This window comes from Embiotoca jacksoni, unplaced genomic scaffold, assembly GCF_022577435.1.
Source record: "Embiotoca jacksoni isolate LCO1_2020_lvr unplaced genomic scaffold, fEmbJac1.0.p SCAF_28, whole genome shotgun sequence".
NCBI lineage: Eukaryota > Metazoa > Chordata > Actinopteri > Embiotocidae > Embiotoca > Embiotoca jacksoni.
This window is the reverse complement of record NW_027185379.1, coordinates 1977404-2000702: the sequence shown is the minus strand read 5'-3', so window position 1 is coordinate 2000702 and position 23299 is coordinate 1977404. Positions and strand designations below refer to the sequence as shown.

The 23299-nt window shown below is 38.1% G+C and overlaps 1 protein-coding gene across 2 annotated transcripts in view; it reads left to right on the top strand.

Annotated features, from left to right (window-relative positions):
* Positions 1-22358, top strand: part of nectin1b (nectin cell adhesion molecule 1b) — a 139760-nt gene extending 117402 nt beyond the window's left edge. Inside the window, exons 8-10 of one of the 2 annotated variants that reach the window (XM_069161160.1) lie at positions 4495-4596; positions 9966-10152; positions 19713-19797. In XM_069161160.1, the coding sequence (XP_069017261.1) occupies positions 4495-4596; positions 9966-10109 (246 nt within the window). In that variant the 3' untranslated portion in view covers positions 10110-10152; positions 19713-19797. Of the gene's footprint in view, positions 1-4494; positions 4597-9965; positions 10153-19712 lie in introns of both variants that reach the window. The other variant, XM_069161158.1, reaches the window with a different exon arrangement.
* Positions 22359-23299: the final 941 nt, after the last annotated feature.

Genomic DNA, 23299 nt, shown 5'->3' with positions numbered 1-23299 from the left:
TTGACCAAAACGTAGTCAATAGATGAGTTTGATGTTTGATTTGCAGGGCAAAAAAGGGCCCTCGTCTCAAAGATGAAACTGAAGACAGGCTTTTCATCAGCTTTGTCCGAGGCAAGGTTTTTAGAGGTGGACGGCATTTGTTAAACCGGAGTTTACGGCACACGTCAGTCTCTCCTTCTCTTTATGTGTTCATGCATATCCGATAACTAGTCGATTAATTGCGAGTGATTATTTTTGCTTGAATTGCCCACCTCAGTGTAACCCAGGCTATCATTTGTTGCTACAATTTAAAGATGTATCCTAAATCCCTCATCTGGAAGCTATCACTAGATGCCATAATTTACTGATGTTCCTTAAATGCCTCACATTGCTGTCAGTAGATGCTAGTTTTGAAGATTAAAAACATTTGAAGGAGCAGTTTTATCATTAATCAGGAAACAAACTGACAATCATTGAGTGGCTTAGTGAGGAGCATCAACTGATTTAAGAGTTTGCCACCCCATCTGGGAAAAACAGCTTCTCAATCCTTAGCAGTGGTAACGCCTAAATGTGCAAACAGGCAGAGGTTGGAGTGGTTGCATTAACACCACAAGGTACAGTTGTCCCATCTGGTGAGGTTACTTCCTGGCTGGTTGAAAGAAGTAGGCTAGACTCTCAGCATGTCCCAAGATCCATACCACAGCTAATGCTAAGCAGATTCGAGTCGTGTTTACACTGGGGGGGAAGTGACAGAATACAGAATACTGAAAGCAGACTGAATGTGCTGTCAGCTAGAAGTGACGAAGAATAACTGTGGATGATGAAAGAGAGAAAGCGGCAACTCTGAGGTGTCACTCTTGCAGTAAACAGTAAAATGAGGAGTATACTGAAAAAAGACATATGTTGTTTGCACTGCATGTAATCAATGGAGTCGAGGAAGAAACCACTCGTTTGCTCCACTGCAATTAGGAAATTACAACTTAACCACGAACTGCCTTTGGTCAAAAAGTATTTCCAAACTGATCACTCAATTTTAAACGTCCCTTTCCGCGGTCACGCTGATTCTGCATAGCTCCTTGTTGATGACTGGCTCCTGGTCTGTGTGACCAACAGTTTTAATCAGCTGCTGGTCACACAGAACTAAATTCTTTTGTCAAGCTTGCATGAGAACAGTCTTTATATTGCATTAGGCTGCTACCACCAAATCAGAAAAGGAATCCCCGGATTTTATCAGTTTCCAAAGTGCTTGCTGTAGTTTGGTCCACAGCAAAACCTACAGTCTAAGAGAACAATAGTAACTCTCAAAAGAACGAGAGTTCAGTAATATTTACACATGAAATGTTCTGGACAGTGTTCCTGCAGAGGTTTCAATGAGTTTGCCGAGACCTTTAGTGTTGCCGAGGACTGCAGTACTCCATTAACTGGGTAGATATAGTGGGAAAAAAATTATTAGCATCTGAATAATTGAAGATTCACCTCACCTTCAAGTTGCCCATCATGTATCAGGACTGCTGAGATTTAAAATCCAACTTTATGATTCACATCATTGGCCTGAGGTCAAACTGCTGGACATCTGAGCAGAGAAAGTAATGGAGAGAAGTTAAAGTAATGTGCTCTCATCCCTGCGCATTGGAGTACTTGAGCAAGGCATCTACTGCCTGACTAGTGATTAGTAGAAAGATGAGGCCATAATAGACACATTCCTGGATTTAATGTGTTCAGTTTTATGGATGTCGCTGCTTTAAAAGATACTGCATGCTCAGCAAGCCTCGCATTTGGAAAAATAAAAGTAATCAAAAGAAAAAGTATCATAGCAGGTTTATGACATCAGGGTAAAGTATGCATGAATGAACAATAATTCCTGATGCATGAACAGTAAGCATAATTGTTATACAAAAAGGCATGTGCAGTAGAAAATTGACGTATTAACGGACCAAAAAAAAAAAAAGTAAGGTTCAAGGTTTCAGGTTTCATAGTATTTATTTACGTCGGTGATTTATTCTGCCCAGTGTCTCGTGATGTTGCCATGGCTGCACCTGCAATATCCATTCATCATCTGTTTCAGTGACAGAACACCTTTCATATGATCAAAAGTAAAACTAAGTTATTAAGGAATAATCTGAGCAACTATTTTAATTTCAAACCAGAAAAGAGTGTCTTCAGTGGCACCTTCCTTTGCTTAGCTATACATTTCCCCCAAAGCCTTCCAATGATCATGATGAGCTGATTCTTTAAATGATAATCAGCATCTGCAGAGCTACCAGGCAAATGTGTAATGACACGCTTCTAATTATTGTTCCTGATTTTATTTCAACTGCTGCAGGTTTAGCTTTGCAAGAGTTCCCTTCTTACTTTTTCTGAAAATAATGAAAAAGTGTTTTGTCTTTCAAATGCTTATAAATGCATATGCATATGAACTCTCACACATACAGTATATAGTATATGTGTATATAAAAACACACACGGATATGTTCAAAATGAAAACAGAAGATCAAGGACAACTCATTATCTTCAAATTTACAAAGAAGGCTTCGTGGCACGACATCCTACTATTTAAATTTAAATTTGAAAATGGGTTGCTTGGTGACTTGACTGGGTTGATGAATTTGGCTCCATCATGGTTTTATCATTGTCCAGTGCACAGAGCAAAACTGGAAACACAGCCAAAGTATCAACATCTGCGCTCGCTACATCACAAACACTTGGTGTACGTCGATGTGAGATGGACTTTGAGAGACAAACAGACGACAAGCAGCCAGGAGGGCAACGTCTTCATGGTTTCAACAAATGTCCCCTCCACATAATTGCATATGACGTCTGGTGTTCAGCTCACTTCTTGACCACTCAGCCATTAAATATTTTACCGTTTGATGTGATACGAATGAAAATGTGCACACCAGCTAAATGCATACGTGAGAAAAAACTTGATCAAATGGTATTTTGATGTCTTTTGATGCCTTAAACTGAACAGCAGATGTGAGGAGAAGAAATACATTGTTCAACAACTATTATATAAACCTCGTATTGTGCATTGATAACGTCTTTGTTCTAGACGGCGTTGAGTTCTTTATTTTCGCATTTATTTCTTTTCATTGCAAAATCATAGGTTTGAAATATGCTTAATTACGTTTTTTGGGAACCTTCATTTGTCATCAGAATATTGATAAATTCCTTTATGCCAACGTCCCTTGAGCCTGCTGTGAGTGTCCGATCTTAAAAACCCTTTTGAGGTACTTCACTATCCGAAGTGTCAAACTCTACTTTGTGACCATGACAGTTTGACAGATCAATTAGAGGTATGCTGTGGAGGAAATCTGAGACCGGACGACCTATTGAAAAGGAAAACTATAGATCCCCACCCCCACCACCGCACATACACTTGCTAATAGGCTGCCACAATTATGCCACAGAAAACCGATTAAAAAGTTTAACTTTTTTGACTGTGAAAATGGGAACCTTGCGTTCAACTATTTTTCTACAATGTAATATGAATTTGTATCCCTCACTTTTATTTTCATGCTTCTTTCAAAATAATTCAAAATTGTGCAAATCTAATCTAATCTAATGTTCACGAGTGTCACTTTTGATTCGAACTGACAAGGTTTCTCAGAGTAATTAAGACATCTGCTGTTCAGTAATATTCAACACAAAGCTCTTCCAGAAAATAGCCCATGTATCTTTTATAACCATATTGCTAAAACTGAAGAAATTCTCCTTTCAAAGCCATCAATTGCTGTGGGATGAGTCAAAATCATTGGACTTCAGCAATATCAAACAATGAAAAGAAACCGGTAATCACAAAGAATAGGAATTTACATTAAAACAGACAGATCGGTTTTTTTATGTTGGAAATAGTTCATATTGTCACAAACATTGTTTTAGGAAATATGATATTATTTGTTCAGAATGAATTCAGTGTGGTAGTTTCAATGAGCTTTATGACAAAGTGAGAAAGTTGTGACAAGGTATAATTCACCTGGAGCATATTTTTTTTGTCTAATCACATGTCACCTTCACGTATGAAATAGAATCCCTAATTTATTTCAGTGACTATGTACCTCGGCTCGCTCTTACAGCTTGACAGTTGCTGCAGCTCTTCCGCTCAGCTATTTCAAAAGTTTGCATCATTTGCATTGTGATATGGAAGTGATTAATTTGAAAAATAACTTTGGTGCACATGCAGAGTTCGGCAGAGCTGCTGAAGTTCAAACTGCTGTCAACCTGTATTCCTTGTCAGATTTGAGATTAATGCTGCTGGATTCTGCTCATTACCACAGAAAAACAAATGTGAGCAGATGAAGTGAGAAACTGTCAATATAATGTTCCGCTGCTGACGTGCTGTTGCTTTGAACTAATGTGTATGCAACAAAACATAGCAGTTTTCATTGAAGGACTAATTGTTAACCTTTGGTTGGGGATTGCAGAGCAGCACCGGTAGAAACGGGCTGACCTGTCTGGTTTGTGGAGTTTTTGAGCTCATTCTGATTTTTGCTGAACTCTTGGTGTTTCTTGTAGGTGGTTCATCTCGACAAGGAGGAGGAAATGCAGAAGATTCCTCTTCAGCCTCCTTATTACGACATGGCGCCCTCTGAGTCGATCCCCTTCGCCGATAAGCCGGTGAGTACCGACAGCATGAGCAGGTTCACAGGAGCTTCTCTATGTCGGGGTCATCCACGGCTGCTGCCTTCGGCCAGTAGTAATTGCCGGTGAAAGGGCGAACTTCCGGCGCCATTATGGTTGGAGGTGTTTGAGATTTACAATGAATGATGCTTCCATAAAATCACTGATCTGAATCTTACATTTTTGCTTGCCTGCAGTTAAAAAGTGGAAAATGAGAAGTAAATCCACTGGGTGTTAAGCTCCTTATCTCATCATATACATCAGCACCTGTCATCATCTATGTAAACCTGGCTGGACAGACCTCCTCTCTCTCTCGCTCTCTCTGTGTGTTACTCTGTGACTATCTACCTCACGTTCTGACCTCGATGCTCACCACTCGCTCTGCCGTCTGCCTCATCTCTCCTCCACGTCCTCTAATCCATCGTAATTGCTCGTGGGTTTGCCTGGCAACCGTGTGCAGATAAATTGCAGTGTGATGCCCTGCAGTACATTATCGCCGCTGAGTGTTGACTGTGAAGTGTTTGCATCGTTGTACCCGATGCTACTGCTGGCTGTGGCGAACCTCCCCGGGTGGCAGAGATGCTTGAGACTGTTGGGGGCTTTATTTGCTTTGTCTGGGGACTCTTTAAGTCTTAAAGTTGAGAAAAAAAATAAATAAAACCCTGTTGAAATTATAGACCATTTGTGTGCATGTCTGAGCTAGTGTGTGTTGTGTGTACTATAGCAGAAAAAAAAAAGTGCTTTTAGCTGTGCTTCTGGTAAAAGTGAACACCTGCTGGAGCAGCCACACAGACACTAACAGGAACTGCTATCTTTGAATTAGAGTTTCTAATTCTCCCTCCGACGCTGAAGGTAAGAGCTGCCATGTTCCCTGTAACAAACATCTGCTGTTGGTATAGACGGGAAAATGTGACTTGCTCATATGCAGAAACTGATGACAATGACATGGTTGTGGCTTCCATACACTGTAAACTCGTATCATTGGTGGAGTTAAATCAACTCATATTTTCAGTGTAATATGTCAGTTTCATGCTGAGTGAATACTTCAAATACTTGATTCAAGAATGTTGTGTATCCCAGCTTAAATATATCTTACTTGTGTGCCATAAAGCTTAAAGGTTAAAACTAAAAGCTATATAGAACAAACAACTATTCAAAACATGACAGTAGGTAACACCATTGCACTGGGTGAGATGTCCCTGCAGTATCATGAACATGGCTACTGTAAATGATTTAAATCCCATAATCAAGCTGCTAGAATATATGTTTTGTTTTGATATTTAAAGCACCCTGCTCTAAATTTGAGTTAGAAATCCTGTTTAGAAATTGTACAAATTACATCTGTGCCACACTGAAATGGAAAAATCCCCAATGTATGAATATGCATAGATATGTTTCATTTCGAAAGTTAACTACTTTAAGAGATCTGGTACAACACTGTAATCCACTCACAATGTAAGTGCACAGGGGGCTTCCTGTTTCCACATCTCACTCGTGAAAGTCTTTTACTATGCAAGTTGTTTGCCTTCGAAACTATAGTTTTTATTCATGCAGTTAAAGCCCACAGGTACTTGCCCTTGAACAAAAATTTTAGTTGAGCTCAGAAAAACATTTTCACCTCCAGTAAATGAATCTAAAAAAGATTCTTCCAGTATCAAACGCTGAGGATCTTTCAGTACAATTAGGGTCAACATAACCTCAACATATTTTTGAGTAGACGGGGACCCTAAATCTACACTGCCATGTTATTTAAGGAGATTAATTAACCTCTCTTTTAAAATAATGAAAGTATACATCTGTTTACTGGTTTGACTTTAGCAGCAATCAATGGATTTAGATATGAAAGACACTGAGAAGGTCAGCTGAATTGCTGTTTTGTTTTTCTTTCTGTAAAGAAAATAAACCAGACGCAATGCTGTATAGAGAGTTTCAAATGACGTGCAATCAAAAAGTTCTGATACTTGTCCTGTTGGGCTTCCTGTCCAGAACAGGGCGCGAGCTATAACCTTTTGAGTATTCTAAGTTGCATTGCTTGATCAACATCAGCACCAGAGTTACACACGTTGGCAATTTCACTGTGGACCTGAAACTTTCGCAGTAAGCGCACATCACATTTTGGGTCAAATTACTGGGGAGAGCTGCAAGAATACAAATCCGGTGAGTAGGGACAGTGGGGAGCTTTGACTGTGTCGTTACGAGGAAGGTGTTTTCAACATCCTGTGACTGGGCATGGTGTCATGTTGGAGGACCGTTGTGCCATTGCACCACTGATCAGGATGTTTGCACCGTATGATTTCCCTCAGAAGCCTCAAAACGTCAGACAGTCTGAAATCTCGGGGATGAATTCAAGGTGCACAAACCTGCAAATATCAAAGAAACACCAGTCCTGGACGGTGATGTACCCTCCCTCTTAAAAACTTGAATGCCACTCAAAACACCTTGGCTGGGTCATTGCTTCATTGTTGCAGACTTTCTGAAGGATTTCGAAGGTCTCCTTCATTGATTTTGACACAAAATGGGTTGTGCACTCTCCGCCCAAGTTTCTGGTCCTAAGTGAAATCGCAGATGCACCTGGACCAGATATGGTCACAAATATGAGCATAACTCAGGTGCTGATGTAGCTTTTTCATGAAGCTTCCCCTTGCTCCGTGCACGTCACAGCACTGTGATGCGTTCGTGCGCAACAGGAAAAGTCTCTGAACTTTTTGATTGCCTCTTGTATGAAACACAGTAAATGCAGTGAAGTGTTCTGAAATCTGAATAGGTTAACCTGACTAAATACTGTCTTCAGTAAAAGTAACCCGTCTTTGATATGAAAATGATGCACACAAACTTTATCTTCAACATTACCTACATTAAAAACTGTTTCTGACTGATGTGGTTCAGTCTGTCAGCCAAGTTTGTTTAAAGGGCTTTGCATTTTTGGTATAATTTTTTCATGACTCATATCTTGTCTAATTGAGCTTCCAAGGATAACTCAATTGCTAACCTTCTGTTTCCAAGGTGCATTGATTTAGATTTTCTGCGTAGTTATTCAAGGATATCAAAATATAATTTTCAATTGTGTGCTCAAAGGGACCAGATGCTTAATTCTGATAATCCTTGAATACTGAGGGTAGATTTTCCTTTGATTTATTTCCTATCTCTGATAACATCCCACTTAAATTGAAGTTTAAGGCTGCTCTTAGGATGAATAGTGTATCATTGAGGTTTTCAAAACACCATTTGTGAGAGACATGCATTGACTGCTGAGTGTTGAGTGTTACTAATGATGATTCTCTCGGGGCAAAACATTATCTGCCAATTTTGAATCCGATGTGACTGTAATTTTCTCCCTGATTGCGCCCCGGTCATGACAAATATTCCACATATTCAAATATCCAGCGAGCGCAAAGGGTGAGTTGTGGGGAAATAAGCACTAGTGGAGAGATTACAAGGTATATTTCAATTATTTAGCAGAAATTCTGCAAAAGCTTCAATCATTTCTATGTAATCCTTTTTCAGATGAAAATAAGGTACTCTGATGCAATGAGGGGACAACATGTATCAGCCCATTGCATTTCTCATTCACAACCGTTCACCATCCATCCTAAGATGCTGTTTAGGGAGATACGGGACAGCTGACATCTCTGCTTAGCTTGTCAGAACTCTCTTCTTTTCCACTAATTTTATGAAGGCAGGCAGACTAAACGAGGCGATGCTACCTTTTTACAAAATCATTCTTTCTCATGCAGTTGTTTTTGCTCGCATAATAAAAAAAAAAGCATGCAGCAGCAAAAAGAAATCGGGAGTTTTTACACTTTGGAAGGTAATTGGAAAAAATAGAGAATGTGTCCATCATCTTTTGATTCCTGTCATTATTCAGCTGTGATTTGAGGTCGTCAGTAACACATGCATCAGTGCAGTCTGATTCCAATTTATCTCCCTCTGTGCTGGAAGAATTAGTTTGCTTTATTGTTCATTCATTTACATGTAATTCCATCTCTAATGTCCATATTCCGTCAGGTAATTAATTTTATAAAACAAAAGAAAAACTGATGAAGCAAATTTTCATTTCTGAAACTAAACTAACAATGTAATGGTCATCATGGGCCATGGAAATCAAAAGCTCATTTGTTTAAATGTTGTTGTGTTACCTTTTTTTATTTACCTGTTTTTTGTTGGTTTTTAAGCCCCTGCCAGCGTTTCATATTGACCTGGTAAATACATGAAAATGTATTCCTCACAGTTTTTTACATTACCCTCGTTTTGTCTGTTAGTGTCTGATGTCCTGACAATATGATAACTATTTTTTGAATTGGATAAACTGTGCTAAAAGCTTTCATTGTAATTTATTGATTACTCCATTAAGGCATTAACTCAATCATCCACTTGGTCAATTGTTCATCGAGTCAATCAGTGAGTCAATCATTGGACTTATTTATGTGCTCAGTGGTCAGATGCTGGTTGAATAAAGTTTACATGCACAGATGTCAAAGAAACAACACACACACATTGACATGTTTCTGAGCAGTTAATGCTGATACCTTCATGCGCTGCTCGGTGACTGTGGTTAAAACCATAATCAGACCATTGTGTCAGTGATCAGTAGGCATAAATTACTGCCACCATATTTGAAATATTGTATGGATGTTCACCATAATCGAAGCATGAGAGCTACACATGCCCAGTGTGTGTCCAGTTTGTTTAGTTACAGCATTTGTTTTTGTTTAAATGCAGTTTTCATGCCCATCAACTCTACATAATAATGTGGCATAATTTCTGAGAATCCACTACAAACTGGAAACATCTGTAACTGAAAAAAATATATTTTTTTCTGTTTCCCATAGAAACACTTGAATTTAATTATTTTATGAATCAAAAAAAATATAATATTATATCATTATGTGCACTGTAAATAAAGACGGGGGCCTTCTCCATCTCTAACCCTTTTATTTATTGTTCTGTATTAATTTGTCTTATGATTTTCGGTGTAACATCTCCATTAATTAATTGTTATTTTCAGCCATCTTCTTTATATGTTTCATGCATACCCATTTTTTTTTAAATTTTTTTTTACCTTCCTCTCCAACACTGCCGCTGCTCACAAACTCAAAATGTCCTCATGACCATTCAACCTTTCGTCAACATATTTCTCATCTGTCTCTGCCGTTCTCTCTCTCTCTCTCTCTCTCTCTCTCTCTCTCTCTCTCTCTCTCTCTCTCTCTCTCTGTTTCTCTCTACCTCTCTCTGTTTCTCTCTGTTTCTCTCTACCTCTCTCTGTTTCTCTCTGTCACGCTCTCACTGTCAGTTTCTCTGTCCTTCTCACGCTCTCATTTTTTTGGCTGCCTCACTCCTCACACACCTTTCGCCTCTCTTGTCTCCAGAACTCTGGCCACAAGGACTGTGATGTCCAGTATGCGGAGCTGGATACTGCAGCTTTGGCCTCCTCTCCCAGCCCACGAAGTTCTGCTCACACTGGCCCTGGGGACCTTGTCGAGTATGCAACCATCCAGCCTAGCTCTCACTAGCGCATGCCATTATAGGCCTTTTCCCTCAGACTTTGGCCTCAAGGTACACAGACTGGTGCACTCCATCCCTTCGTTCATACCGCCATTCACATGCACTGACCTCCCTTTATATGCTCCACATGGTTCCCTTGTTTACCTTCCTTATTAACCTTGGCCGTCTTTTGATTTCTCCCCCCATGCAGCTCCGCATAAGGTTTGATTGAAGCGGTTATTCATTTCTAGCCTGGCGTTGGCAGAACTAAATTCACTGCGTGAATATGGGTCTGGCTACGCTCCATAGGGAATCGCTCGCAGTCGTTCCATCCTACAGGGCATAGACCAGGTTCATTTTAACCAATCAGCATGCGCCGAGACTGACCGACTCTATGCAACCGCTGCAACTACCTCCAGTGTCCACCACAGGGTATTTTGAAGTGTTTTTAAAACCAGAAGCTTGACAAGGTGTTGAGAGTTTATTCTGCACTGAAAGTTTTTTTCCAATCACTGAGAGGGAATTTTCAGGACAACTTAACACAATAGCACCCTAGCAACAAAGTGTCCACACAAAAGACACACAGTCAAACAAAAGTCATACAAATGCTCTAATATTTGTTTTTAATATAATGTAAAATACCAATCACTGGCAAATGAGAAAATTATTTTAAACGGTTCTTTTTACATCATCTTTTCTTAACTTTATTCTCCTCTTTCAATCATCGTATGCATTCATTCGGATTTAAGGAATATCTTTAGAGATAGTGCCTGCCATGTAAACATTAGGCCTTCCTTCCTCACGTCAATAACAACGGAGATTTAGCTGCATGAGTCTCTTGCATGAACATCTTAGAGAGACGTAAAAACACTTTCTGTCCTTGCCTTGGAGCACGAAAAATGTCACAAAAATGTCAAATGTGTTTCTGACGTGATCGCGCCACACTTGGCAGTCCTGATTTGTAGCAGACCAAAACTGGCTCTCATCGACAAAACTCTGCTCCGATATCTCATCTGAACTCTACACGAGAGAACTGCTAGAAAACCCTCCATCACAAGCAAATACAGTTCTCTACACCAAAGGAAATATTTATTCTAACAGTGGGATGTAAAGGGGGCACAAATCAGTATGGCGCTTGACTGGTGAGACTGAGACTGTCTACTATGGCAATCAGTAAAGCAGATAATATCTCCAGGCAATTCAGAAGGCTTTCTTCCAGCAGACGTTAAGGCACACGGGAAGTGTGTGTTATTGAAATAGTGTAGCAGCAATTCTCACCTCATTTTAGAGGCAATTTCATCACAGGGAAGTAAATGTAAAATGCTTTATTGCAAATCTTTTTGGTATTTTGGAAAATCTGTAAGCGCTGTAAACAGAACAAAGTCAAACAGAGCAGCTTTACCCAATGACAGAAGAACAAATTATTACAATTTGTTAACTTAAACTAGAGTTTTGGGTTTACTAATAAGATTACTTGCAAGTGTGACACAGCAAAAATTGAAAGCTGCATTAAGTTATCACTCACAGGCAGCTCCAGATGGCATTAATGGTACGGTTTGAATTCGAAGATGATAAGTAGTCAGTAATAAACTGCAAAAACATTTCTTAACCCAGTAACTGAGTCATGTTTTACACTAACAAGAAACAAGAAAGAATAAACTAGTATGTCCAGCTTTCTGTGGACAAAGCAGCTGGTTGCCAGGAGACAGCTCGTATTCTGGTTATATCTAAAAATGTGCCTCTTGATAACTCGCGGACCCAATGTGACAACAATAATAACTTACAAATTCCTCTGTGTACCATCAGTAATACAGACCTAGATGATTTGACATGCATTATAAATGAGTATGACATCTGTTGTGAAAAAGTTTGTCTGTCAGTTATTTAACTTATAAACACAGAAATTACACCGAAGAACAACACAGACAAAATGTGTTTCAGTCAAACAACTCACATGGAACCGATTTAGTTTTTGAATCTGGAGTTCCTCTGGCTTCGTCAGTCACTGCACGCACGTATGAGCCCTGCACAGCAAACACTGGGGAGTGACAACACTAAACTTTCCTGTCCCCTAAAGATATTTAACCTGCACTGGTCCTGATATAGCTTTAATTCAGCAATGCAACTTTTTTTTTTTTTTTTTTTTTTTACAAATATCCTTATAATTTTATATTAAGTATCAATGTAATCAGCCTGATACATTCTCAAAATTAGCATCGTTTCAATTTAATCAAGATGTTGACACCATCATTTTTGTGACCAAATATACAATACATCATTGAATAATAGAAGATTTAAATTTTCTTGCATACATTACTTTAATGTGAAGCCATATGCATACAGTCTGTATTAACATTCGAGACGTATCTTTGGTATTAAACCTTTGGCGGCTGCATGAAGGAGGAAGCTTCTCAAAGTCTTCCAAATACATCCATTGTAAAACATCATTTATTTTGTCCTTGGATTCTCAAAATCTTCATCATCATCTTCATATTTTTTTGAAACACCAGTAAAAGTGAACATTAGCTGTCGGGGGAAAAAGAGTCTCGCTGAATATTATAAGGTCTTTGAAGGTGTCACTAAAACAAGTAGAGCTGAATGAGAGCAAGATGTATCATCTTAAGTTATTGGAAGTTGAAACTATTTTTAAGAAAGTTAAACATTTTGGGAAATTAGATAGTTATGAAATAATGAGATAATAGTCTTTTAACACCAATGCAAGATAGTCATTTATCGAATAGTGTCTTAATTTTTTATATTATTCTTAATCCTGTTAATCTGTATTCAAAAATATGTTGCATATTAAACATGTCTTGGACAAATTTGGACAAAGCCAGGGCTTTTTTTTTTTTTTACCGAAATTGAGCAATAGAGAATGTTCAAAAAACAATTAAATCCCAGTGTTCTGCGTCAAGGCCAGTGTTTCCCCTACCATTGCCTTGCGAGCATACAATTCCCATAAGCAATATCAGCATTTTTAAAAGCACCCTACCTGTATGTACTGAAAGTAGCAATATTTTAGCAGCTCCGGTGCTGATCAAGCTAGCAGACAAACCCAGAGCTGCAGCCCCCGACAAATAGAGTAGCGGTTCCCCCCTTCAAAATCGTGGCAACCACGGGACGGATTGACCACGGGAGCCCCTAAGGCTGTCTGCCTAGGGGAAACCTTGAAAGCAGAAAGAATAATGAATGCTGATCCACTTCTTATGTCATCTTTTACAAGGTATTTAGTTGGAAGCTCTATACTGCAGAGGAACAGTTCCAACGTGAAAGTCCTCCTGGGAATTACCTGTTGACATTCCCTGTTTGTAATAAACCGTGTCTTGACTGGCTCCAGGCATGAGGTTACACCATTCAATAAAACCTCTGTTTACAGAGCCAAACACTAAAACACGAGTTCATATCCAGGGTGACAGAATTCTCATTTTATTCTCTGAGGAGAAAGAAAAAAGGCTGTTGAGTTCACTTTTGATCAGTGACTTAAAAGCAATCAGTGAAATAAATCAGCCAACTGTTCATCACAGCCTGATTGTATTTTTTTCCAGTATTTTGCTTTGACAGAGTTATTACATTATCAGATATGAAAACTTATTTGGGCCCATACTTCCCCAAGGTTATGTTATCTACCCAATGCACCGGTGCTTTAAATGACTTCAAGGTGAGTCAGATTTCATTTAGATTAACCCTCACTTTTAAATTTATGCATTTGGGATGGTTCTTCTTTTCTTTTTTTGCTTTACATTTGTATAAAGTTGGAAGGAAATCCCAAAGCTTTTAATTCAGTCTGACCTGACGATAGGTGAAACGTACGTACAGCTGACCTTCTTGGATCCTGGCCTTACTTACTGTGCATTCACAATAAAACTGCTGTACTGCTGCAGTTCCCACAAAACAAAGCATCATCATTGAGCAATTTTTAAGCTCTTTCTCTGCTCTTTCTGTGGGAGCAGGATTTATCTCATGTTTTTGGTTCTCGATATTTGCACAATGTTGTTGGGAAGAATCAACACAGTATCTTAGGACAGACATGAGATAGTAAAATGGTATCGGAGTACAGCTATCCTTTCATGTTAGGAGAATATCCATCCATTTGCACCTTTTTCGTTTTCCTGTTGTTGTTTCCATTAACTCTGTAAAAAGGGATTCGGACATAATACAGAATGCTGTCTTCTGGTTGTTGTATTTATGTTCTGGTTTCTGAGCCTTTTCTAGATTCTAGCACCAGCTGAGTTAACAGAGATGTGAACATGTGAGGGAGAAGCAGCAGAAGCAGTTAGGCTGCAGTATCCATTAATTTGCATAACATTACGCTTCCAAGTGGAAATAAATGTGTAATATCATGAATGAAAGTAAGTTCATGTTTTATACAGAAGGCTTTAAAATTTAGTTCTATTGATTATTCTGCTGAAGTACAGCTACTTCTTGACAAATCTTTTGACTTTTAGGTGGACGTGGCCTGCATCCCAAATATTGAGCCAACATGAGAATAAATTAAACCAGCAGGGTCAATACATCCAATTGCTCTTCAATTAACAAGTGAGACATGTAATTTAAGAAACCATGGTTCAAAGGGGACTGACGGTGCAATATGCAGCAACCTCAAAAATGTAAAACAGCTGCAGGAATAATGTGAAAGAGCAAACCGTACTTATCCAGCTGCAAGTCCCATTTGTAAAAATGCCTTGTCGCTGGAAAGTCAAAGTTCAACATTACATTTTCAGAGCAGGACACTTCTGTTGGCTAAAAACAACCAGCAAATAGGTTTTAGAGAGGAAAGGCACTGAATGATCTAAAGAGTGTTGATTATGACATACCAATGAAATTGGGAGAATTTAGCATAAAATTATAACGTAATTAAGTAGATTCATCATCTCTACTGTCAGTCAACAATGTTGCTCTACAGAAATAAATTAAAGTTATTACAGGATGGTGTCTCAGTGAAGTGATGCATGCTTCATTATCACTTATAAAATAGCCCCAGCTGATGCTATTCAAGGAAAAATAAAAGCATCAAATTAAGTACAACGAGCAATAAACATAATTAAATTATGATAATTAAAAAAAAGCTAAATGACACAATCTCAGTTCATTGAATCCTGTAAAAGGAAAACAAAACTTTCACGCCAGATGTTACTGAACACCTCTGTCAGCAGTTGCAGCTGTTTATGTCTACTGTGTTTTGTCCAGTTGCCACTTAACCCTCAATTGCATGGGTCATTTCTATCAGTATTACACGCTGGTGTGATACTGATTGTTCAATACCTGGGTCCTCCTGTCCAACATGCAGACAGGTCCTTGGGGAAGACACTAAAGCCCAAGATGAAAACATTGAAAACAATTTTTTTTATAATTTGGACATGGGTGTATCCTTAAAGATATTGCCAAACATAGTTCCATTATTTGCAGAATATCAGGGGGTATGAATTTATACCAAAAAAAAAAAAAAAATCAAGTAAACATGATGTCATGTAGTCCCAAACCCAAGGTACACATTTGGGCATTTGATCAGACCCCAATCTTTCTCAAACCTTAATCAAGTGCTGCAGATGCTCAAACGTACTGTAACATTAAAAAAAAAAAAAAAGCTTTATAATGCTGAAGTTACTACAAGCTGATTATTTCAATGAAAAATACAGCATTTTGGTGTTACTAAAGAGCGACTGAAATATGTTGGCAGTGAACATTTTACCGAAATCTTCAGTATCAATATTTTTTACAACTTGCCAAATAATTCTTAACATTTCCTCATGATGTAATCGAAAACAGTAATCCAGTGAGAATTACGTTTCTGTCAAAATGTAATTGCTGATGTAGATTTATTGTATGTAAACATCATATAGGAGAAAGGGTGCCAATGTACAAAGGGCTCAATCAATCAATCAACTCTTCATGGGTTGATAAATAGTCTATTAAAACTAGTGCCAGTGCTGCTTTAATTTAAGGTCTAAAAAAAAAATCTTCTCCTTTCCATTAATGACCTTCTTTGCATTTCATTTCCCTTCAAAAGTCATTATACATCCTCGGATAGAACATTATCCTGAATCATCAAAACCCCTGGGCTCACTGCCCAGAGTTTGATGTAGAAATGCTTAGAAACCAATTCAGATTGACTTCTGCTCAGAATCAGAATAAGAAGGTAAAGATTTCAGTCCTAGTATAGACAAATGAAACTGCTCGATCAAACTCCAGCAAGTTCGAGTTTCATTTATCTTTTTTGTGTAAGCAGCCAGAAATTGTAACTGGCGGAAATATTTTTAAGAATATGTATTGTATATGATAATTAGGCCACAGATTGGGTGGGAGAAATGTAAAGTCCATGTGCATAAGGTCTGAAGTGGTAGAATAAAAGAAAGTCATTTTAATCAGGCAGGTTTTGAGAGTATTGATATTGTGAAAACTGTTTGATTCATAAAGGATTTTGGCCTCTCGCTCGGGTTTGATTTTTCCTACTATGGCTTGAATGCTAATGCTTTCATATGCAGCCCACGTCCACTGAAAATGAGGCAAGAACAATAACAAAACAAACTCTCTTTGGAAAGTCTGTCTGTTTGTCCCTGTCTCTTCCTCTTGCCAATTAAAATATAAATTTCTGTCCCTGGAAAGGGATTTCTAAAATGTCACCAACTGAGCAATCCAGTAAAGGAAGTTCGATTAACCTTCACTGCATTTTTGTAAATTAATATTTGGTCAAAAAATGACCTTTTTTTTTTTTTTCCACAAGTCAGATGAGAAGATCAGTGCAGCTCTTCTGTCTGTATTGTAAATATGTAGTTAAAGCGATCTGCTGGGTTAGCTTAGCAAAAACGACTGAGAACAACTCATCTGGTTCTGTCAAAAGGGAATAAAATCTGACTATCAGCACTTCCAACACAGAATAACTCATTTTTGTACATGTGTGCCGATAGAACAAGATGTGAGCTTTCGAGGACTTGAGAAGCTAATACTGTTACTTGTAGCTTCATGTTTAATAAAAACTATTACTTTAAATGATTAAAACTAGACTGGATGCATGAAGCCCCAAAACTTGGAGAGAATTGCTTTTTACTGGGTTGAGGGTCCAGTTGAAGTCAGTCGGCTGTGTTTTTCTTCCAAGTGACACAACCTCACATGGAGTGAGACTTTTCCAGCATTAGTTTACTAAAGTTTTCAAGTCTGAATCCTAAATGTCTCGAGATGAAAAATCCTCTCCTCAGACAGTTGGTTTTAATTTCGCTTGAAATCACCAAAGTCTTCTCTGCAAGCGAAGGAATTAATAACGTGACAAAGTAGAACTTTTAGTTTTAGCAGCTTGAGCGATCCTTAATACTGAACTGAAACAAATAAGCTTTTCAGACGCTTCTGTCAATGTCTCCAGCATGAGTGTCAGGAGAAGTTTACTTGCATGTCTTCTGCTGTGAAAACTCCAATTCACCTTCACACAAGCTCACTGCTCACCCTTTTGTCTTTCTGAGACTCACTGTGCTTAAATCAGCATCCATCCCTCACTATGTGATTTAAAATTTGTTTTCGGTTTAAATGTTTAATCACTTAAAGTAGATCTGTAAAGTAAGTAGGAGCACAAATTTGGATATATTAAGTGAAGAATCAGCCTCATATACGTTATTTTGCTTATGGCTTGCTCATAAAAATCCCTTCATATACTCCCCATGTTTTACCCATTAAAATATATTTACTGCTGTGGCAGATTTTTGTGCAATGCAGCCTTCCATGTTACATTTTGTTTAACAAATGCAATAATTTGTAGGCAGGTTTAAGTCTGTTTGTGGTTTTGTTGCCCCACCAAAACATTTTCAGAGTTGGGATCGTCGTTTTCGTAGATGTAGAGATGCTTGAGGATTATTCGTAAGTTTCATTTTCACTCTCATCATTTTTTTTTGTTTTATTCTTGCACGTCTGCTACTCATCACTGTCATTTCATAATTTTCATCATTATTCTTTTCCTTTGAAAAACACATTCAGGGATTCCTTGGCAAATAATATTGAGTAATTTAAAAAGACAAATATAACCACAAAATACAATTATGATGTTAGAAACTTGACTCTCCACCTACTGAAAGCAAACATTGGCGCATAATTTAATTTGATGGCGGCATTAACGACAGTAAAGCAGGCTATTCATTGAGTTGCATCTAACCTGTTCACCCACCATTGCGTGAATAATTGCTTTTAGTTTTAATAAATTAAATCTGTTATCAGTAGTTTGTGTGTGATGGGGCACAAGACGTCCTTCCAGTATTAGCACTTTGATAAAAATGTGAACAACTTTCCCACAATCATGACGTATAAATAAACCAACCTCTGCACTTTTATGCAGGCTGCAGTTGTTCACTGTTACTTGGAGCAAGTTGCAGCTGAGTACCAGATTCTAAGTTGGAACAGTGATATGAGCAGGATGAGTGTCATTTTAAGGACACACTACACACTGCTCCATTAAAGTTCTCAAAGCCATTATAAACTCTCAAGGGGAAGTCAGGCAATGGACCCTTTTAACAACATGATGTCACAGCACAATAATGGCTGCAGTTTGTTGGAAAAATGGATGGTGGCAAAACAAAAACGATTTACAAGGTCGGCTGTTGAAGCGCCTCACACGGTCCTGTCTGGACATTTGACGTTCGGTTCTGTAAATCTGATCATTACAGGTAGTCATACTTTATCACATCATGTAAATATAGGGGAGTTCTGCTCAGTTACAGAAAATGAATAAGAAAAATCCAGATTATTTCAGGTTTAAGATTAAAAGAAATAGAAAGCTAATGTTACAGATCGAAGGAATCCTTGAGCCATAATTGGAATTTAAGTCAAGGTTTGGACCATTCATTAATGTTTTCTGAGAGCGCACCAGCTTTATCAAGAAAATGTGATCTCTGTGCCCCTTTAAATAAACACTGGCATCATTGTGGGCATTTAAATCCAAGCAAATACAACTGCTCACCGAATACAAGAGTCTAAATCAGTTCAGTCAAACAAACTACAGACAACTGACAAAAGCCTTTTTTTTGTCTGACAAAGTTAGCTTCACCATCCAGATTCAAATCCCGGCTGATAATAAAACGAACACTTTCCTCTATATAAGGATTGTTGGATATAGATTCAGAAAATACGTGTGCTGCACGATCCCAAAACTCATACACCGGTTTGCACTGCCATCTGTATTAGTGCTTTACTGATTCATGAAAATAGGGGCCTCGGCCGAAAACATTAGGGTGGTTATGCACATATGGCGTATTTAATGACACATCTGGTGCTGCAATGAATTAATCGTACAATGTTTACTGAAGACTAAAAATGGGTTATAAAGTATATGATTATCAATTTATACAAACAGATAATAATTCCATCGCTTTTGGCGTTAGGTTTTTCATCGTAAAAGAACATATGCATGACAGGGTTTTTCAAATTCTGGTTGAGCTCATCAGAAAGGAAATATAGTGGTGGAGGTGAGACGTCGCCAGATAAGTTTATAATGTCTTCCCAATAGACCACTTGGTTAACCTCTCCGTGATTCACAAACACACTGTTCTGCTGCGCACTGTAATGCGTGATGTGAATGCAACCTCCCTCAGATCCAGAAAACTCTGTGACCCTGCAGCATTGTCTTTTTTTCTCCTTCCTCCGTCTTCTCCTCGCAGGACTCTGGGAGACAACCTGAGGAGCTGTTGAACCCAGCTGAATACATGAGCTACCAGCGCGTCTGCAACACGGAACCCTTCCCCGAGGCTCAGCCCGCTCCAGCCTACCCTCCTGTTACTTTCTTACCTCAGAACCCCTACCCTCAGCACCCATCCAACGAGCCCATGTTCTCCAACACCAGCTTCCCCACCCACGGCCCTCGAGCTCCCTTCACCTTCCCCAAGGAGCAGTCCGTGTGACATGCCCTTATCTTGGCAAGAGGCAACGTGACGGTGCCACAAATGCTTCATGAAAAACAAAAGCTCTATTGAACAGCTGTGCATCCTCTCCCACCTGGCTTCTGTTTATTCTATGAGCTTGAAACACTTGTGAGCTTCTCCTTGCCATAATTAAAATGTCCCTCAATCCCCTGTGTATTGTGCGCTGCTTGCTCCACTGAAGCTGTAGGACTCCGTCACCTCGTGATGTTACAATAGTTACCACCAACTGTCCTCTTCCTCCACTTTACCCCTCATGTGCCCACTCATCCCGTTTGCTTTTGATTGCGTCCCCACCTTAAAATATTTTGCTTTTTGCCAACTGTCTAATTGTGTACAGAATTTGCCATTGTATAACTCAAGATGATAACTCGCTGTCTTTTTATTTATTTATTTTTTTTTTTTACATTTTCCACAGTAGTAGTGACCTTTTTCTGGCATTGTGCTTCTTTTGTTTGTTTTCCGTTTGTCTGTCAATCGTATGCTTGCTTCTTTGAAAGTCATAAACTATACTGTATGTGTGATCAAGTGTTTTCTGGTGAAAAAAAAAAAATTATGAAAAAAAGTTTAAAATTTGTAAAACTAATTATATACCTATGATGGCATGGACTACCCCTTTAATGACAGGGTTATTATGTGAAGATGAGACTTGGCAGTCTTTTAACTGAATCCTTCATTACCGTTCATAATGGCTTTGCTGTTATGATGTTTGACTGGTTATTATTAGACGACAATGTTGTCCTCATTAACTAAGAAGAAAAACAAAGGGCTTGAGATCCAACAGTAACTGTTTTCTTGTCATTCTCCCTGTATAATTATCCATTCTTTCTGGTTATTATTGATTTTGTTTTTTATCTATCAGTAGTTGCCAAAGACGTAGTTTATTCCGTTTTTGTCCGTTTGCTTTCATGCCAACGTTTACAATAAACTACCTTTTTGATGGGAAATAAACAAAGTTGATTGACAATGTGCGACACTTTCCCAGTTTACATTATGGCTTTACCATATACTGTATTTTCCATATCTTTAGATGAAAACTTAAGTTCATTACAGAGGTTGGTTTGAGATTCATTACTTTGTGGGTATTTTGTGTTTGCGCAGACTTGTCAGCTAACAATGCAGGTGTAATAGGTGAAGACAATCACATACTTGGGTTGTCCTGGGGAAAAAAAGCTGTTGAAGTAGTTTTTAAGTTGCTCTACTTATAGCTTACAGGACAGGCATTTTCAAGGACAGCCCAGGTTTAACATATTTAAATATTTTCAGACTATAATTTTTACTAATATAGCCTAGAGAGTTTCAAATCAGTCAACGAAACAGAACTGAAGAGAAAAGCTTGCTACTGTATTTTTTTTTTTTAGAGAATTCTTAGTTATATATGATGGCACTCCACTTATTTCAAGACTCAATTTTAAACTGTGACTGTTTATTTCAGACCATATATAAGCTAATGTGCTTGACGAGCCAATTTCAGGATTTGCCTCCTACACACAAGCCCTCTAGACACAGCAAATTTGTATAAACTGAAGGTTCACACTTTTTGCCATGTCAGACGTACGTTTGAAAAAAAAGAAGAAAAAAAAAAGAAAGAAAGAAAAGAATTTACTTGTGGTTGTGCTTGATGTGAAAAAAAAAATCCTTGAGGTGTTGAAGGTAATTTAATGTTTACTCTTAATGGTGATGGTTGTTGGGAGAGTAAAACTTGTGAGACTTTCTCCTGTGCTCACCTTGTTGTCTTGCAATGGCTCGATATGTGTGCTAGCATTTAGTTTAAGCAGTGGTCTCTGGTTTGAACCACTGAAGGAGTTTGTTATTACTGTACCTGCTGTGTGAAAAAACACTGAAATACATCTTTCTCTTTTTGTGACACATTTAGAATTAATAAGATCCTTCCTTTTCATTATTATTATTATCATTATTATTATTATTATTGTTATTATTAATATTATCATGTGTAAGTGCTACTATTGGCTGCAAAATATGCAAACAATGGCATTTACATTTATTTTACTTTATTAATTTTGAATGTCCTGATCATAATGGCCATGTTTGTTTTCACACTCAACCTTTTTGTTTGGTGTTTTGTACAACTGTAACATTTAGTTTTTATTTTTTTACCATATACATATATATATATAAGCCTACAGCACATTTCTTTTGACATTTATTGCACATTTGTGAAAGGAAAATACCTGAATAAATATTAGGGTTATCAGCATTTTTTGTTTTGTTTTTTGTGGTTGCCCAGGCTATAAATAACAAAGCAATGTGAAACAGTTTAACCTGTTTTTGTTTGTTTGTTTTAGTTTTTTTGAGTAATGTTTGATGTAAATATTAACAATGTATCTGATGTGTGGAAAAAAACAAGTCATGCAATTTAACATTAAACTTCACAAACTACCCATTTTATAGTTGTTGCTATTTTTTGTTATCCAGCACAAGGCATTTAACAAGCAAGAGACACCTGATAAAACACAAAATTGAAATATCACCTTAGGAATGTGAATAAAGTGTCATTTGGAGTCATGCTGACCACCTATAAAGGCAGATATAATATTCTATTATTTTAGCTTTGCAGGTCTGCACCTGTTCCTGAAGCATTTTAGCTTTACCTGCTAATTACCTGGGGATACAGCATTTTGCCACAAAGGTCAGTTGCAAAAACTAGGATGAGGCAACACAAGCACCCATGATGCATTGGCATAAGTGGCTCCTGGCTGACACATTCCTACCAATAGAATAACATAAATGGTTCTTGATAAGACCAGTACTTATGCCTAGGTATTGTGTTTATGGGGGTAATCTATCATTTCTATGCACAATTATCTTTCAAACTCTGCTCCTGCTGCTTCCGTTTAATGCCGTTTGAGTCTATTGTACGCAAAGTTAATGGCATGACTTTAATTCACTAACTTCTTTAAAGCCACGTATGTATTATAATCACCTAAAAATTCAGCCAATTTTCTTTTTGAGTTATAAAGGAAAAGTCGAGTTCCATTAAGAGGTGAATCCTGTCAGTAATTTATCAAAGCACAATGGCTGCATAGAAAATGTAAGTTGAAAGAAAATTGTCCAAGCGTTACTGTAGATGCCAATTGCTCCTCTGTCTACAGCATGTTATTACCAGGCCGTCAAATATTTTCATTTATTCAAAGCCCACTGGCTACTCATAAATACACACAACGTGCCGGAGAGTCTCAGTGCCGTGACCACCTGATTCAAAAAGTACGTTAAAACAAAGTCTACATAGGTAGGAGGTGGTTGAATGGATCAAACACAGGACCTCCACCCTGGAGGCCAGTGTTTGTGTCCATGTGTCCATATCCTTC